The sequence below is a fragment of the Fusarium poae genome, chromosome 3 (genome assembly GCF_019609905.1).
Source record: "Fusarium poae strain DAOMC 252244 chromosome 3, whole genome shotgun sequence".
Classification (NCBI taxonomy): Eukaryota; Fungi; Ascomycota; class Sordariomycetes; order Hypocreales; family Nectriaceae; genus Fusarium; species Fusarium poae.
Genome location: NC_058401.1, coordinates 3988136 through 4006619, shown reverse-complemented (window position 1 = coordinate 4006619; position 18484 = coordinate 3988136). Strand labels below are relative to the sequence as shown.

General features: G+C 47.9%; 7 protein-coding genes across 7 annotated transcripts; 3 read left to right on the top strand and 4 right to left on the bottom strand.

Moving 5' to 3' along the window:
- Positions 1-771: 771 nt before the first annotated feature.
- Positions 772-1733, top strand: FPOAC1_008730 (uncharacterized protein; the record flags this gene model as incomplete). The annotated part of the gene is made up of 2 exons (XM_044853167.1): positions 772-1490; positions 1550-1733. 2 exons carry the CDS (start codon positions 772-774, stop codon positions 1731-1733), a joined length of 903 nt encoding a protein of 300 aa, XP_044705837.1.
- A 1716-nt stretch (positions 1734-3449) lies between these two features.
- On the bottom strand, positions 3450-3895 carry COX23 (Mitochondrial copper homeostasis protein; the record flags this gene model as incomplete). The annotated part of the gene is made up of 4 exons (XM_044853166.1): positions 3450-3488; positions 3547-3574; positions 3623-3730; positions 3789-3895. 4 exons carry the CDS (start codon positions 3893-3895, stop codon positions 3450-3452), a joined length of 282 nt encoding a protein of 93 aa, XP_044705836.1.
- A 385-nt stretch (positions 3896-4280) lies between these two features.
- FPOAC1_008728 (uncharacterized protein) lies at positions 4281-5660 on the bottom strand (the record flags this gene model as incomplete). Its single annotated transcript, XM_044853165.1, has 4 exons — positions 4281-4574; positions 4621-4922; positions 4970-5015; positions 5064-5660. 4 exons carry the CDS (start codon positions 5658-5660, stop codon positions 4281-4283), a joined length of 1239 nt encoding a protein of 412 aa, XP_044705835.1.
- Positions 5661-6188: 528 nt separating this feature from the next.
- Positions 6189-6892, top strand: FPOAC1_008727 (uncharacterized protein; the record flags this gene model as incomplete). The annotated part of the gene is made up of 3 exons (XM_044853164.1): positions 6189-6326; positions 6403-6541; positions 6600-6892. The coding sequence occupies 3 exons, from the start codon at positions 6189-6191 to the stop codon at positions 6890-6892; spliced, it is 570 nt and encodes a 189-aa protein (XP_044705834.1).
- A 438-nt stretch (positions 6893-7330) lies between these two features.
- On the bottom strand, positions 7331-10188 carry FPOAC1_008726 (uncharacterized protein; the record flags this gene model as incomplete). The annotated part of the gene is made up of 5 exons (XM_044853163.1): positions 7331-9621; positions 9677-9818; positions 9875-9992; positions 10043-10071; positions 10144-10188. The coding sequence occupies 5 exons, from the start codon at positions 10186-10188 to the stop codon at positions 7331-7333; spliced, it is 2625 nt and encodes an 874-aa protein (XP_044705833.1).
- Positions 10189-12523: 2335 nt separating this feature from the next.
- FPOAC1_008725 (uncharacterized protein) lies at positions 12524-15241 on the top strand (the record flags this gene model as incomplete). Its single annotated transcript, XM_044853162.1, has 1 exon — positions 12524-15241. The coding sequence occupies one exon, from the start codon at positions 12524-12526 to the stop codon at positions 15239-15241; it is 2718 nt and encodes a 905-aa protein (XP_044705832.1).
- A 1456-nt stretch (positions 15242-16697) lies between these two features.
- Positions 16698-17829, bottom strand: FPOAC1_008724 (uncharacterized protein; the record flags this gene model as incomplete). The annotated part of the gene is made up of 4 exons (XM_044853161.1): positions 16698-16849; positions 16902-17021; positions 17086-17245; positions 17293-17829. The coding sequence occupies 4 exons, from the start codon at positions 17827-17829 to the stop codon at positions 16698-16700; spliced, it is 969 nt and encodes a 322-aa protein (XP_044705831.1).
- Between the last annotated feature and the right edge of the window lie 655 nt (positions 17830-18484).

The window sequence follows — 18484 nt, the reverse complement described above, 5'->3', positions numbered from 1 at the left end:
CCTCCTCAATCAGTCCAGCTGGGTAACAAAACAGTAACCCTATGACCAGCAATTCAAGAATCATCTTTATTCCGTTGACTAACTGTCTGAACTCGTCTCTCATATTTCCGAGACCTAACATCTCCGATATCCCGAGGCGTCGATACTGTCTATGTATTACATTAGTAGCACAAATGTGTTCCAGCGACGGCTATGTTGCTCGTTTCTATCAAGCCAGACGAGGATGTATGAAAATAGAATCATAAATCACTTTCAATATGTTTGGATTCTTTTCCGTACGTCATGTTCCGATCATAATTCAACTGCCAAGCCGGAATGACCAGTTCATGATCAAACCATGTAGTAACGCATTGAGGATGAAGAGACGGGCCGTACAAGTCTCACACAGAGCAGATCCGAGACGGCCTTGCCGAGTATTTTGGTAATTCAAGTCCTTGTCATCATCAAGTATCACCGTGTCACTCAGACATGCCATATGCTCCTTTCAAAACAGTCGGATGTGATCATGTGGATTTATCCTAATCCACTTGCGAAACAAAGTACAAACAGGGCTATACATGGTCAGCCTTGAACTACACAAGTCGTGTGAGCCTCGGTTTGTGCGCAGTGACAGGGCCGAATCCTATCATGCGGCTCTACATTAGTTGGTGCCCATTGAGCGGTGTATAAATCGAGCTCGACTCTTCCTCTCATCTCCATTAACAAGTACCAAGCCTCATCAAAGGCGACCTCTACCTCACTTTCAGATTGATTCACGTCGCTCATCCAAATATGACATCTCAAGCAGTCACCGAGTCACTTGAAATGACGGACCGCCCAGTACCGTCCACCACTACTGCGCCGGAAGAAGCAGACAGTTCCGAATCCTCGGATGCTTCTTCTGCAGGCACACTGAAGCATGAGACTACTCAAGGAAACACTCAAACAGTCACACATGAGCTTTTACCATCGAATAGCGGAAACAAGAACGCTAAACGGTCGCAAGTACCAATGCACATCGAACACCCCTTCAAGAAGCATGTCCTGTACTCCATAGTTACAGTCATTGCCATCGGTATTGCCTCCCTGGCATCTGTTTGCTGGTTGATCGCCTACATCCAGACAAGGTCCAAGAATGAGCATCCTTACATCACAGCTGAGATAGTTGGAGGAAGATTCTCTTCAACAGCAGCCAAACTTATTGATGCCGCCTTCTCTATGTTGGTAGCACCAGCCATCGTCGCAATCGCCAACTGGCACATGTTCAAACTCGCTCGACTTTCTGCTGTTAACGAGCACCGCGGAAGAAGCTCTGCAGTCAGCATGAAGGTTCTCGTCGAGGTTGCCAACACTGATTGGGGTTCGTTCAGTCCACTTAAATTCTGGACCTTTGCTCGTTCAAAAAGACCTCGTGTTATTTGCCTTGGGGCCATCGCTGTGCTTTCAGCTTTGAGTTTTGCTTTGCTGAGCAACGTCGTCGCATATCAAGCCGGAATGATGCTCGAGTACATGTAGGACACGTACTCGTTGCTCTCTCCGGACTCGAATGCAGCTTCACTAACGTCAACAGTGTCAGAGGACCTTCAAAACAAGCTCAGCAGTTTACAGTCCTCGAGGCTCGAATCAGCAACTGGAGGGCTTCTCAGAGCCAATGTGTCGACCCGGTCACAAGGGCAACTGCCTCAAGATGTCAAGAAGCTTTTCGACGCGCCCGTCTACCGCCTCAACCTGTCCTGCACAAGTTCCACTCCTAACGCGGTGACGATCGAGCGACCCGACAATCAGGATGGGCACATCAGAATCGCCTTTGAAGATGCACAATCTATACTTGAATCAGAGATGATCAGGTATCAGGCAGCCTTTGGCAGGGAAGAGTCTATCCTCTCCAAAAGATCCCTGGATGACGCCAATACCAGATATCCAGGTATCAGATATCCACTGATTGCTTTCAACCAAACTGCCATTTGGATTGGCAGTATCAATGTTAATCAAAGTTCAGGCATCAGCCCCGTTGATGAAAGCTATCACCTAGTGTTGTCTGGTATGAACTGTCATTTGGAAAAGTCGAATGGGCATGCAGACATCAAGGTGAATGGAAGCCAATGGACGATCATCAAAGACACACTTTTCAACGAACGTCAGGATCTCCGGCCGAGCAAACCCTTGTCAAGTCTAACATCTGCACTGGATATATTCGATGATGGTCATGTTGGGAGAGCTCCAGGACTAGGCGGGCACTTGCTACGCGCGGCACTCAACACAACGAGCGAAGGAGATCAGCCATCCTGGACACTTCAGAGTCTCTTCGAGGCCTTTCTATGGTATGAAATAACAAGCCAACACGCACTTCTAGACAGCATTCCACTCAAAAAAACAGGTTGGTATCAAATACAGTGTGATACCGACAAATATGCCATGACCTTTATCCCTTGGATCCTTCTTATTGGTCTCATAGCACTGGGGGTCGCGTGCGCAATAACAGTCGGGCTTTCGATCGACTCTCGAAAAGTACACTCTTTACGGATTGGGCGGATGCTAGACTCTATCCGATTGACAGCTGACGTCGGAGTGGCACTGGACAAGCAAACCCTTGAGGAGTGTTCGACCTGGCACGGCTCCAGACTTAACAAGTGCGCTGACGGGGCGAGGTTCCAGTATGAAACAGACACGCGGTTGGACAGAACCACTGGTCTTTACTCTATAGGCACCCGCCTTCGCCAGATCTCGCGGCCACATGATTGATGCGCGGTTGTGGTATTGCTTGTGCTGTCGGGTTTCTGCAGATGCCTGGCAAATGCGAGCGAGGGTGGGTATTCTCTTAACCACTGTGTTTGTCTCACGGCATTTCGACTTTTTCTAATAGTTGCAGAAGCTGTCCCATGAAACCCTTGGTCGTCGAGGATGACCGCCCACTTTGTCGGTGGCACAGGCTACAAGTTAACGTCGTGGAAGTGTAAGGGTGAGTTTGAGGCGTGAATGTAATAGTATATGATTGGGAAACGCTGTAGTAATTGTGCTCCACGAATCTCCAAGGCGGTGAAGACTCTTGGGGACTGTCAGATTGTGATGATAATTTCTTAATCGACACTAATATTGTAACTCATGTTAAATAGCACCATAACTATATCTCCCAAGTCAGCCGTCGTGAGGGGAACTTTGTTGTTATGACATCTGCGTGGACGGAACCTTTTAGTCGAATATCTTGATGAGACGCTTGCTTCAGTCAAGCAGCCTTTACGTAACCATATAGACAGACAGGTCAAGTCAGTTGAGATGGACTGTTTAATTGTTGAAATACATGCGCTGGCGGTAGGCCAAGCTCGTTAATGTTGAGGAACCCAAACTCTTAAACACCATGCCTCCATATAGTACAAGCTTATCAAACTCCCCTATGTTACAATACCTTGGCGATTAATAGTCCCCCTTGGTGGACCATGTTCAGGCGCTTCATCAGATTGTGATGCTGTCGTTCAGAACCAACCGCGTCCCTCTTTTCTTCGCTTCTCAGTCTGTAGACACAATTAGTCTTGGAGCTGCAGTGCTATACCCGTTGCTCGTCGCACGTACCCATTCTTGCTTGCAGTCGCGATAGGCCCTGTCAAAATGTCAATATGTCTCGGTTGCATTCACTGGGATAACATACTGGAAATACTCTCCACACATGTTCTTGTCACCTCCATTTCTAAACAGACATCTGTAACTTGCTTGCGCAGCCTCTTGGCAAGGGTCATAGAACTCGCTCTTGGATTTACTGTATAAGTTCATGCGTCATCAGCACTGCATCACGATACATATCGGACTTGTCTTACGTCTCAAATTTTCGGCGCTTATCGTCGCTCCAAACCTTGGACTCAGTCTCTTTCGCCTTGGTAGGCTCGGCCGTATCAACGGCATCTTTTGGTGTAGAGGAAGACATTGTAGATGGCGTCTGGGGAAGTGATGAAGTCTTGCAAATCCGCTGGTGGAGGCGAGATTATATGGGGGATGATCGGAGAGAGTTGAGGCGGGGCCGAACAGGTCCGAAGGTGGGGGGAACACCAAGAATACTCACCCTAGAGCGACATGATGGCTTCAGTTTAGCACAAAGGGAAAGTGATTAATGAATAGTAAAGGAATAGAAATAAATAAGATTATTACTATCGCGATTCTCTTGTTTACATCTAGGAATCATATATCACATAGTTTTCGGAATGCACCAATTTATACGAAGAGTGTAACATTACCTGAACCGCTGATCTATCACAAAGATCGCATGGAACTATTTGTTCGCATGTTTACAGCAGTTTATATTGAGTAGCTAACTACCAGAAACCATCGCTACTCCAAGCTTTTCTCTCACCTCTCGTACTTTCCAACAACCCATCCCTCGCTCTTTGTATCTTTCTCGTCGTCTCCTGACTACAGCATAAACCAACGTCAAACTTTTTCAAGTCTTCATCGCCCATAGTAGCAAGAGCAGCCAGACCAAGGAATGAGTGATACATATCCGGTGGCCCTCCGACAGCCTTGGAGAACCCTCCAATACGATGTTGCGTAATGTCCAAGAGATACCGCCGTGAGGGCAGCACATTGATGATTGAGGGGTTTCCGAGCATCTATACATGTCAGAGACTAATGTCTAGTAAATCACTAAAAACTTACCGCAAGGGTACCCCCAACCCACCAACAGTAACATGTATCAGCCTTTTTGTTCCATCGCCCATTGAAGCCAATGTGGCCATAGTCAGCTGTGCCAATCTTTGACTCTATAAAGTTTTCCTCCACCTCATCGTCTTCTTCTTCTTGAGGGAGGTATGCAAATGGGCGAGAAGCGAGGAACTGAATTAGACCTTGGCGGTTGGGAATCCCAACTTCCATAGCCTTTTCGGGGGAATGGACCAATGTAGAGTCTAATGGCCTGTCTAATAGAGAAAGAGCACCAATTGCGCAGTATGCGTATCCAGCTGTTGAGGTTAGCCAACATCATGAGCGATAAATCCGAGTTTCATACCATGAGACTCGTGTTGTGACGACTCGGCCACGCCGCCATCATAAGTCTGGTTGTGTTAGTGAGAGACAGTTTGAGTGAGATGCAATTGACTTACCTGGCCTCTTTTGATGTGAGCAATCATTTTTTCAACATCCAAATCATCCACCCACGCTTCATCCCCCTCCTTCACATCTCCCCTCAACATCCATCGAATGCAGCTTGCAAGATAGCTGTGTCGCATGTCCCTTCCACCCATAATTTCACCATCCCATAAATTCTGCCCAAAACTTCCATCTTCTCTTTGCAGGCCGTTCAACCATTTCAACAACCGTACTCTATCCACCCCCTTGAAAGCTGACTTTGCCTCGTCTTCATTTTCAGCCGCTAGACCCAGCAACACAAGCGCAAAGAAAGTGGCTGCGATATTTGCGGTACCCTTGTAAGCTTCCTGTCCTGGCAAGGCGTGCGTTGAGCTTCCGCAGAAACCACCCTCTGGGTGCTGCAGACTGAGGACCCAGCGCCGGATTGCATCGCGCTCAGATGAACTCAAAGGAACAGAGAGAAGATCCAATGATGAGATGATGAAGCATGCAAAGGTGAGTCGGGTAGAGTCATATGCTGTGTAAGGTGATGGTAGGTACGTCTTGTGACAGCGCTGCCAATATTTGATGTGCTGTTGCTTATCCAGCGACGGATTATTCGAATCCGACATGATAAAGCAGATGTAGTCGGGATCTGGAGATTGTGTAAGACTGAGGAACACAATTGATGGTAATTACTAAGGTACTCAGATCGAATGCCTCGACTGGGGTAACCTCGCAGCTCCAAGGACCCAAAAGAGCTGAGCAGCCACAGACAGACTGAAGCACAGCCACATCGCTATAAGGTACCCTACTAATCTGATTCGCCAGCCGTGCCAAATAGCCTTAGATGGGAAGAACCCCACTACAGCACGGCATGTGACGCAACGTGTAACTAATTCGAGCCCCTGGCAGCTTTTTGTTTCCTTAGGTATACATCAAGAGGGTTCAACGTGACCACAACTTGATCAAGTGCTTGCAGGTTGTAGTTACTTGTTCACCTGCTCGAATCTTTCGTTTTTCACTCCTTTGCTTGACGACTTCTGTGTTTCAAAGAGCTTGGCTATTTGATAGCTTCTCTTCACGCCCCTTACGGCTTCATCTCGACATAGACGACAACGATACCCAACTTCTACTTGTATTGATATCAAACTGCAATCATGGCTCTCATATCCGCCAAGACTATTATTACTTCTGTATCCCTCTTTCACCTTACTCTCGGCTACTTCTTCCTCACCAGCCCAAGCTCCATCAATGAGCAGGCACTTGTATATATGATGGGCGAGAGCATGGGAATGGTAAGTCTCTGTCGCAGCTGGTCGATGATCGACTTTGCATATCAAACTCGTGTAAGCTAACGTAAATCCTCGACAGCCCTTGGCCAGAGGTTTCGAGTCGCAAAGCTCTCCCCTTGCTTTTCTCGCTGTGATCCTCATCTTCATCGGTTTCAGCGATCTGGTTTCTCTCTCCATGCCTGATGAGGTCTGTCTAGTTTTTCACTGGGGTACACAAGGTATATCTCCATTTCAAGTGCTTCGTCGAGTCCATAGTAGCTAACAGACAACCAAAAGCTCCGATCCGATCATTCCTCTCCCTCACTTTCGTCGCCTACATTTTCCTGTTTGGCCCATCGTCACCCATATACGACAAGTCCTCCCGTGGACCTCTCACCCACCCGAGCGGACACAACCCTTCGTATCGCCCTGCTGGCTGGGGCGGAGATATGCTCAAGAACCGTCTGTTTTTCACCTTTATCTTCATCGAGACGATGACGTGGTTTTGGATTTGGGTCACTCTGCGCGAGGAGCGAGACGCCATCCTGAGCAAGAAGTCCCGAAAGAGAAGTCACTCGCATTCCATGTAAAGAATATTGGTTACAGTTTTGAAGTGACGACTGTTTGAATAAAACTGTTTGCCTCAAGGAGCAAACTTCAATGACTCTTTACAAGCTAGGTTAATAGATCCAAGATTGTTTCATGTCTGGTTCAATTGACAATCTTGGTTGATTGACGCTGCCATATCCGTTCGACACAATCGCAAATAAATAATAGTCTGTTTAGCTCTATAGTTCCATAATCGTATATAACAAAAAGAGGTATCCATAAAGGGCTGGACTCCGTCTCTCGACGGGTCACAAAGCTTAAGAATCGTACAAAGGACACAAAGTCAACACAAAGCGCGAACACCGGCAAGCTTTTATAACCCCATGATAAAGAAAAACCGCTCCCATCGTTTAGACAATTATACTAGTATTTTTCGTCAAATCGTTGAAGCACTTTTGAACGGTACGGTGATGAACGATCTATGAGTTTGCGGGAGCCTTCCCGGCAGCCATCGTCAACGGTTGGGTTTCCGACTTGGCGATGATGGTGGGCGCAGGCTCCAACTCGGGCTGAGGTTCGTTCTCTTCAAAGATTTGCTCCTCAATCGTTTCGCCCGGACCGCCTATTACCGGGCTAAAGACATCGACTTCCTCCACGTCATCGTCCATCTCTGAACCTTCATCCTCCTCTTGAATGGTGATTTCTCCAGACCGACGTCCCAGACCAGAGGCGCTAGCGCTGCGAGAATGCGACCCAGATCCACCGTTGCGCTGACCTTGTGAAGGTCCACCAAAGTTGTTGAGAGTTGGACCTTTGAACAAGTTCCGCTTTCGCTTAGCAAACATGATACCCGATGCAAAAGGATTGGGCGATCCTGGAGCCTGTGGTGGACCGTCAGATGGCATGCCTTCGTTAAACATGCTCAAGGTTGGTGGCGTAGCTCGAACAAGGCGAATGTTGGAAGGGAATGAAACCGAGGTGGGCGTGGCTGGGAGAACCTTTACAGAATGGTGAGGGGAGTGTCCTCGTTGGAGAGGTGTTTTTGACATGGAGGTGGAGAACGAGGCAGCTGAACTTGTTGAGGACGCTTTGGAGTGAGTGTGGTGATGGTGGTGAATCGATCGTACTGACGACACAGAGGAGGACGTCGACTTTCGGCCTCGCAGTCCAGCTGACGACCGGCGAACAGTCGATCTCGGTGTGAGAGGCGAAGGGGACAATGACTGCCGTTTGTACGATGTAGCGAGTCGGGGAGGCTGCATCGTTGGGGATGGCAGACTTCCTGAAGCTGTCCTCTGGGTATTGGCAACCACCTTTTGGCCGTTAGCCACAACGCCCTTCGGTAGCGAGGCTGTCGGTTGCGTTCCAGGCGAGGTTGCGGCAGGGTATTTGCTAGTCTGTGGTCGTGAGCTTCCATCTTTACTGCTAACCGTGCTTCCCTCCTTCTTATGGAGGTCGGGGGTGCTCTGACTGGTTCGCCTGGCATGGCCACGTCTTCTCCGCGTTGCGCTCTCGACGAGCCAATGCGTCATGTTCTTCCAATGGGTTATGAGTGGCTGACTTGGTCTCCTTCGCGGTCTCTCGCTGCCGTTTTGCTGTTGTTGCTCGTCACTAGTAGTCGAAGCAAGGGCGTCCGAGGTAGTGACTAGATGAAGGGTAGAGCCCCGAGACCGGGCGCTGCGTATCATGCCCTCCTTAGGGGGCGGTATAGGTCTGCGCTGGCGAGACGTCGAGGCGGATCGGATGGAGTCCTTGTCGATGGGTGGCGGAGGTTGGTCGCTGTCCACATTCAGTCCTCCCGAATCCCTAATTTCCGGAAGCTGCGGAAGATCAGACAAGATGTAGTCAACGTAGTGCGCACTTCTTCGCTCGCTTCTACCTCTGTTTCGGGAATTCGACTTCTCCAGCCTTAATTGCCGCCCAACAGCATGTGCATCGTCCCATTCATGAAACGTCGGGGCCATTCTTTCCAGGCGGCTCGAAGCGGCGGATAATCGTCGTATGCTGCGACTATCAGTCTCCCTCTCCCTCCGCTTCTTCTCCCTGCGCTGCATTTTTCGCTGTTCCTTTTCCAGCAACAGAGCCCACCAGCCAGCCAGAGCGTCGCACTTTTGTGCAAGCACGCTTTCTATGACACCATCAATATTAACTCCAGCACTGCGCATTCGCTGCAAGCAATCTTTCTCCAAAGGTGTGGAAAAAGGCGGCGCTTGTTGAACATTCAGTATTGCTCTTTGCGTAGGAGCATGCTCAGCCAGGAATGGATTAGAGAGAATCTCGGGTAGACATGGGCGCAAAAGCGGTCGTTTCGACAACAATGCCTTGATCAACGGAATCGCACCAAGTGGCATATTTTCGGGGAATTTGGGCTCCTCGCTCAAGATCTTTGTCCGGGTCACATTGTCATCGTCGTCGTCGAAAGGAAGCTCGCCGCACAAAAGTGCGTAGAGAATGATACCCAGACTCCAAACATCAACCTTTTCACCTGCGTATTTCTCTCCTTTCAGCATCTCTGGTGCCGAGTAGCAGATTGTCCCACAGAAAGTCTGCAGATGGTTGGTCCTGCCCTCGTATTCTCTTGTGAACCCAAAATCAACCAACTTGACGTTTTCGTGCTTGTCGAAGAGGATATTCTCTAACTTGAGATCGCGGTGGACACATGATTGGTTGTGGACGTAGCTGACCGCACCAACAAGCTGTGTAAATATCTTTTGTACTTTGTCAACAGGAAGAGGGCCGTGTTCGAGAAGATGGTTGTAGAGTTCATCGCCTGAGAGTGTTAGTTTGAGAATTGATGTACCGAATCTGAGGATAGCTACCAGAACAATACTCGAGGACCATCCAGACCATGTTCTCCGTCACAATAACCTCATACAACCTCGCGATATGCGGATGTATGAATTGACGATGGTGGTGGATCTCGCGCGCGAGGTTAGAGTCCCCCTTGTTGGCGGACTTGAGGACTACCTGCTAAAGGTCAGTAACTGGCCTAAAAGTTGCGATTGTGCTGATGTAATGCGGACCTTGGAGCCATTGGTGAGCTTATGCGATGCGAGGTAGACTTTTCCAAAGGATCCTTTCCCGATCAACCGTCCAAGAGCGTAGTTACCGACGGATTTCAGATCGTGGCTCGCGAATTCGCTGGGTAGCACGTGTTAGCAAAGTTGGTTGACAAGGGGAACGGATCGTACTCGAGAAGCTCCTGATACGAGCGGGCAAGCTATCAAATGTTAGTATCATGTCCCCATGCAGTCCAGAACTGCGTCAAATGCCATAAGAACAGCAAACACACCTTTGTCTTGCGCACAAGCTCAGCTTGTCCTTTTAAGGCCTGCATCCCTCCGCGCCGGATTCCGCCAAGCCGCGCCGCGAGGAGGGAAACGGACTATTGGGTTGGATATACTCGGTGACGAGCAAGGGGCTGAACTACGTCGAATAGAGGCGAGGAGTCGACGGGAATTCGTTGGTTGAAAGTGGCGTATTAATTTTAAAAATGCGGAAGCACATGCAGAATTGACCAAAATGCGTATTAAATATGGTAAAGACAGACTCGCAACGGGGTATTAGGGTCGAAGTTTAGCAGCTCTTCATTGGATAGGGAATATTATCGAGCTTGCTGAGTTCAATATAGTCGTGATGAATGTTTCGTTTCGTTTCGTCCGCTGCTGGATCATTTGTTTGCGGTCAGGCTCGATCGCGGTCGGTGGACAATTTGGCAACGGTTCGCGAGTCGTCAAGCGATGAACGGCGATGGTTTAAGAATTTCGAAGACGCAGTCAAGAGAATGACACGAAGGATAAGAATAAGTCGCAGAGAAAACGGAAGAGGGTATTCTTGAAGGTGAACAAGGTGAGGTAAGGCAAGGCAAGTCAAGGCAAGTCAAGACGACAACTGATTGTTGTACGGAGGAAGTGTCAAGGTTTGGGGTAATTATTGGAGCTGGAGATTGGATCCATTCAGTGTTGGCTTCAGTGGTTGGTGCAGCCGTACAGTACAGGGGTACATGTGACGTCTGCAGCGCTTTGCTGGTAAGCGAGGTACTATCTAATGTCGTAGTCTACCGTTGTTGTTTCTGTCCTCGATTCCGTCACTTGAAAGGGAACAATACACATGGACAATATTAAATTCTAGGATTCTGGCTTTTTAATTCTTAGATAAGCTTTGTGAATATTTACAATAGAGGCATCATCCCTTCTTCAACGGTGAGCACTGGTATGATAGCACGAACGTGTCTTGGACAAGGGGATAAGCACAGCAGGGGATGGTTATTCGTCTGATGATGGGATTTGAGGCCCTTTAATTAAAATAAGCAGGGGAACCTCAAATTCAAGTCTAGAGTATATTCAAACCCCCGATGTGTTTGTTTTGTCCATGACAACCATTCTAAGGTATAGATAGAATGATGTGTTACTGGACTGCCATAAGGTAGCACCTTAAGATACTACTAGTATTGCTGTCAGGCAAAAACATGTCAACTTGTCTCTGGTCTTCAACGGCCAACATTCCTGATTCCTTGGTACTATTTATTTCCCACAAGCTGGTCCCATCGGAGACATAATTCTTTGTCATCGTCGGAATTTCTACGTAAACTTGCTTCGACATCGTACATAGGCTGTGGCGTCTCCTATGCGGCCCGGCGAACCTAGTTCTCTTGCCCGATGCTCGGTTAGCATCTATCAAAAACATGGCACGATCAAGACCCAGAGATCTCTAGAATTAACCTGATGAAGTTGGTTGACCCGGGAGACTAACCTATAAGCAGCATGGCATCATTACCTCTAACTAGGTCCTCCAGGCTAGACAACATCCTTACCCTGGCTGTTCGGATATACAGAGTCTTCTGACTCGACATTCGTCGCAGGAGGGACCAGACCATCATGAATGCACAATCTGTTGAACGTCTCTGCTTTCAATCATTCCAGCCAAAAACAGCATCTCTATGCAAAGTATGTCACCAACGTCACATACCCACGAGGTGACGCGAGAAGATATGATCATCCCAACTATTGCTGAAAGATCTCGTCACATTTGTAATGTTAGAATAACGCCGATATCTTGGTCCTTGATGGGATGATAGTGGCCCAGCTCGTTATTTAATGGACCCAGGAACTCAGGAACTCAAAATTGGACTGGTATGTACAAACTGGCCAAAACTCGTTTATGATAAACTTATCATGTCCAACTGCCAATGACAACAAACTGACTGTCCGGATAGAGTTTTCTTTTGGGCCTGCAAGCACGGGTGCCTGCGCTAGTAGCGCCAACATGTCTCGATTAAGGTTTCTTTGAAGCTATCAAGACAGCGACAGCTTGGATTGAGCCTAGCCTAGTCCCTCTTACGGCTCTCCTCTGGAATGTGACCTTTGCAGGAAAAAGAGGTCCCGAAGCTACGCCCACGACATAACTACACCATACGAGGTATAGAGTACCATGTGGTTCTGATGTTTATCTGGATCGAGGCTTGTTGGCATCCACAATGGTTGACCTGCTTGCTTTTTGCTCGTCAAACCTACGCCGAGTCATCGGCTACCAGACTCTATTTGAGACGTTGATGTCCCAGCCGGCTCGACAATATGTTTTTTCATACCGTTTGATCTTTATTTTCCAACGGCTAATGGACAAGGACTTGTCAATCGTTACTCCTTGTTTCCTTGCCACTTATACATATTAAAATGGCCAACACAAAAAGATTCCTTGGCCTTGTGGTCTTTGTCGCCTGGGCTGAGGCATTCTGGAGAATGTCTTGCAGTGTTATCCAAACTGGAAGAGTTGACCCTATAATCGCCCCTGGAACATTCTCAGCACACGTTCACAAACTTTCCGGTGCCAGTAACATCGGCATTGACTCTACATTCGAAAGTCTACAAGCCTCGAGATGTACTTCTTGTGAAGTGCAAGACGACAAGTCAGCTTACTGGACACCCCAGCTGTTTTATCAGCATGCAAATGGCAGTTTTCAGATGGTGCCAAACGGTGGCACCGTCATTTACTATCTCGGTCGTGGCGAGAACAGGTCAAACATCGAGCCATTCCCTCCAGGCTTCAAGATGTTGTCTGGAGACAACTTTGTACGATCTTACGACTCCAAGAACAAGACATACAGTAACTCTCGGTTCAAAGGTCGTCCAATTGCAGACAGAGTCAGCTTTGCGTGCCTTGATAGTTCCGGACCTTCAAAAGAGCGCAACTACATGTGGAAGACCGACTGCAACAATGGTATGAGAGCTCAGATTCATTTCCAGTCATGCTGGAATGGTCAGGAATACCAGCGTGATCAGAGTCATGTCGCCTACTTGTCACAGATAGACAACGGAATTTGTCCCCCGAGCCATCCGCGACAGCTCCCACAGCTTTTCTTTGAGGTTATCTATGGCGTCAATGATATCGACAAGAGCAAAGGCGGGAGATTCGTCTTTGCCAATGGCGACACAACTGGATACGCGTTTCACGGCGACTTTCTCAATGGCTGGGACGAGGCTGTGCTTGCGGCTGCTGTCAAGAAGTGCCTCAATAACGACAGTATCAATGGCCAAATATCCAAATGTCCCGTGCTCGCTGCTTCGCAGACGCCCTACTTTAGCGACAACTGTCCCGAGATGGCGCCTCTTGTCGATGAGAACGTCCGAGGCATGCTTGATGCCCTTCCAGGTTGTATCAAGCCCTTCAGTGGCCCAGGAAGAGCGTCACCAGCAGTATGCGACTCGAAACCTGCTATAAACGACCTTGGAGACGCAGGTCTTGGATCCATGTTTGATCCCTCTCCAGGTGACATGGTCGGTTCATGGTCTTATGTCGGTTGTGCTGCCGAAGGCACTCGCCGAACACTAAACAAATATGCTACCAACTCTGGCAAAATGTCTATTGAGTATTGTACAGCATCGTGCAAAGCTCAAGGCTATCCTCTCGCTGGCATGGAATGGGGTAAAGAGTGCTATTGTGCGGGAGAACTTACTGCCGGTGCGTCATACATGAAAGCCTCAGCCTGCGCATCTACAAGGAAGATGATATGCGCTGGAAACATGACACAATATTGCGGAGGACCTAGTCTGCTCACCATATGGAACGACACTTCTTATACGCCGCCAGTCGAGCTTGTTGTCGGCCAGACCGAAATCGCCAAGGGAATGGCCACTTACCAAGGCTGCTGGGCTGAAGGTAGCTCTGGACGAGCACTCTCGTCAGATCGCACTGCAGATTCTGCAGGAATGACCAATGAGAAATGCGTCGCGTTCTGCCAGGCAGGTGGCTGGACCTATGCTGGCACCGAGTACTCGCAAGAATGTTACTGTGGCAATGACATCGGCAACGGCGGATACGACACGAACGACATCTCCCAATGCTCCATGAAGTGCAAAGGCGATGTTTTTAGCTACTGCGGTGCAGGCAATAGACTGAGTGTCTGGAAGATCAAGCCGGCAGAAAAGCCCAAAGGACCGATAACAGCACTCAATGGCGCTGCTCTCTGGACAGGCTGTTACACAGATGGAGGAGCAGGTGGACGCACACTACCGAGTGCGTCTTTCACAGGGTCTTCCGTTTCGCTAGATACATGCTTCGCGTTTTGTAACAAGCTCAACTACCCACTCTTTGGCATGGAGTATGGGCGAGAATGTTATTGCGGATATGCGCCAAAGACACAGGCAACTATTGCACAGGATGGCGATTGCAAGATGCCTTGTGCTGGCGACTCTACCCAGAAATGCGGCGCCGGTAATCGAGTATCCATTTGGAACAACACTATGTACACTCCAACTGTCAGCACTGAAGGAGTCAACAGCCCCCCCAAGTATCTTGGCTGCTATACAGAAGGTATTGAAGCCCGAGCTCTTGGTGATGCACAGATGACCGATAAGAACAAAATGACTGTCGAGATTTGCGCAGCATTTTGTTCAAGTAAAGGTTACCCTTACTTGGGTGTTCAGAAGGGACAGGATTGTTACTGCAGCAAGAAGGGACCTTCCAATGGCAGTGTTGAAGCACCAGCATCTCAATGCGGCATGGCATGCAAGGGCGACAAGACACAAAAGTGCGGTGCGACCAAACGGCTCAACGTCTACAAGCTTGCGAGAGTGTCCAAAACCAGCTCAACAGCCAAATCAACCGCGAAAGTTGCAGCACAGGTCCAAGGTCAAAAGCCTGCCTCCAAATCCACAACAACCTTGTTGAAGGCAACCTCGACAAAGGCGAAGACCACATCTACAGCAAAACCCAAGACATCAGCAAAGGTTGTCAAGGCGAAGGTCCAGGGATCCCCGGCCAAAGCTACCACTACAGCGAAGAGTACTGGGGGAACGAAAACAAAGAACAAGAAAACCACTACAACCACATCGTCTACTAAGCCGAAGAAGACAACGAAAACGGGACGAGAGGATAAGGGGGACGGAAGATGATTCTTAACGACACGTGATATGACCTTGATGCCTGATGTTTTTTTGTAATTTCCGACGACGATCTTATTTTAATATGGTCTTGTATTACTCCAGAATATAATATAATCATCCTAGCATTATTTTACTTGCCATAAACTCGCATTCTCCCTCGCCTATCCTCTTGACAACATTTATAGAAGAAATAACTCCAAAGTATATGGGAAATGATGTTCTAACAATTGTCGAATTAGGTATACTCTGTTCGACAAGATGCCGGGTTTTTAGTATCTCATACAGTTGATTTACCTTGCGCTGCACATACTCGACCCGTGTACCACGAAAATTGGGATTAAATCTTTAATCCGCACAATTGCTACTTATATTTTGCCATACTTGAACTGCATTGAAGACGTATCATACTGGTTAATACAGCGTCTCAGGGTCCTGGCGAATTTTGACCTGACTCCTTTGCCTGTAAATCGACACCCGCTCTCCAGGGCGACGCTCATGAGAACATCAACCAGACAGCCGGCGCCATCACCAGTACGTAACAGACCGTGGCTACATGTAAGAGTATGCTTAGTCTCATGCTTGATCGCATTCAGTATCTGACCCTTGAATCGGTCACAAAAGTACTCGAGGGCTTCAGCAGCCAAGGCGCGATCGATGATACAAATACTGCGGCACAGGTATCTACCACGTAGTGTGCAGCAGCAGCTGTTGGTAGCGATTAACAGCTTTAATCTCCGTTCCTCGCAGCGCCAAGGTGTCATATAGTAACAATGAGCTTATGCACGCCTGCGAGGACTTGGGCTGTTTGCTTCCGCGTATGCAGTATGTCCACACCGACTTGAGCGCCGTGTGAGATATAACTATAGGCACCTGGAACGCTGATAGCTACCAGCCAATCAGTCTGCCTCGACTACAAAGCCTCCATGTCGACTGCGTCGATAAGAACGAATACCCTGAGAGCTACCATTCGACCAGGCCTACGAAATACGCCCATTATATGATTCAACGACTACAGCAGTTAATGGACGTACCAGAAACAGCCTCAGCGGTGTAACCTGACTTGGGATCTTTACCATCTAGTGGCTATGAAAACGTATGTGCTCATTGGACACTCTTACGTTGTTACATGCGGAAGAATGCCTCTCATAGTGCCGAAGAACGGGATGGCCACGAGGAGATAAGTCTAGTAGAACAAACACCACCAGACTTCGAGCAACCAGGGCTACCCGGGCTGGAGTACGCCAGACTGATCAGCCAAGGGACTTTGGAATCTCATCATGGTTGAGAATGGATGTCAAGATAGGTAGTTCTCAGGGTTTCGGAAGAGTTGGCTGTTTATGGTACAGGAGACGAAATTACTAGGTCATTTTATGCTATTTAAGACACAACTTTGGGTTATTTTTGTACTCCCAAGTAGAGTTCATTATTTCTGTTAGCCACTAGGCATAGTTACAAGGATAAACCCTCATTGAGGTTGGAATGAAAACTTCTGCTCAACCATCTTCTCACTCCATCTCCACAGCAGCTCTGCCTCAGTTGAACTCGTAGCCCAAGGCCTAACAGTGTCTGTAAAAGGGTCCGCCAAACGGCAATCCAACAGATAAGTACCATTGTAATCTAGCAAATCAAGTCAGTGTTTGTAGAAAACATGTTGAATGACTATACCAACCTTTCAGATCAGGATCAAAGGCAGCAAAGACATGTGTTGCGGCGCCAACTTCAGGGGTGACAGGGACAGTTGACCAATCGACCCAGCCCCATGGATCACCCATTGCACGATCAGCCTCCACTAAACTGGTCAGAAAGTACAATACGAACGATTCAAGTTAACCCACCTAGACTGTCCAGGTTACCAAGATGATTTGCCAAGGAGGTTTCCAGAATAACACCCGGGTGAAGGCTATATGCCTGCAATCCACGGCTACCTAGCTTTTCAGCTAGAGAGATGGCGAATAACATATTGGCAGTCTTGGACTGTCCGTATGCACTCCATCTATTGTACAAATCCCCATTCTTCTCATAGTTAGTACCAAATTGGTGTATAGGTGAGAAGAACTTACACTGAAGTTTGAGTCACCCCATCGGATAGGGCCCAGTCGATGACCATTGCTAGAAACACTGACAATACGAGGAGCTTCTGAAGCCAGGATTTTGTTAATGATGAGATTTGTAAATAGAAAATGACCCAAGTGATTAGAAGCAAACTGGCTTTCGAATCCATCCTCAGTAAGTCCAAAGTCTGTTGCCATGATGCCCGCATTGTTGACCAACACATCGATCTTAGGGACATCAGACCATCTGTTAACTTTCTCTGCCGCAGATCGGACAGAGGAAAGAGAACTGAGGTCAAGAGTCACTAGTTTTGTCTTGAGATTGGGATGCTTTGATGCCAAGTCATCTGCTGTTTGTTGGAGTTTGTTGATGTTACGACCAGCAAGGATAGCCAGCTTAGGCTCAGCGACTGCAATAGCATCGACGAATAATGCGCCGAGACCGCCAGGACTGACGCCTGTCGTGAGAATAGTTTTTCCTTTTATGATTGAGGTGTACTCCTTGACGAGCTGATGAATGGTGGCTTTGGAGGCATGTTTGACCATTGTGACGTTTGGAATTAAGTGAATGGTTGCGTGATGATTGAGTATAGAAACAGATTGAAGGCTATGAAAGGAAAAACAAACCTTTTTATACACATCGCCTCTTCCTTTAGTTGCCAACTTTTGTGTAAGTAGGATGGATGATCTGCAGTGGTGTTCCTGAAATAGGTGATTGGCTGGCGTCAGATCAATCTGGCTGGCGTCAGCAAAGTACCATCCCGCAGGGTCTTTATACAAAAGATACTTGTGATAGGTCACATACTGAGCTACTGCTAGAGGATATCTTATCTCCCTTGATAAACTATCTAGATTATAAATCGATAGTCTCTTGTGTAGGTAGTGATTACTTTTGTATGATTCCTTGTACCTTTAGCAATTGCCGGAGCGATAATTGTCTTTACTGTCTTTTTTAACTTTCACCAATGTCTCGCTATGCAGCCAGCCTTGCTTCTTCCCCTGGGGGATATGGATAAGCATATATTCCTTAGACAATTATACCATGTTGATGTCTCTTGGGAGGAAATGTTGTTTTCAACTCTGTGACTCTTTTATTGTGATTGGTCAATTGTTGTCCCTTACAGAATGCGGGGAGAACTCGGAATTGCCTCTTTAGTACTAGTCTAATTCTCTCCTAATCTCCTTCCGTCAGCATCACGAC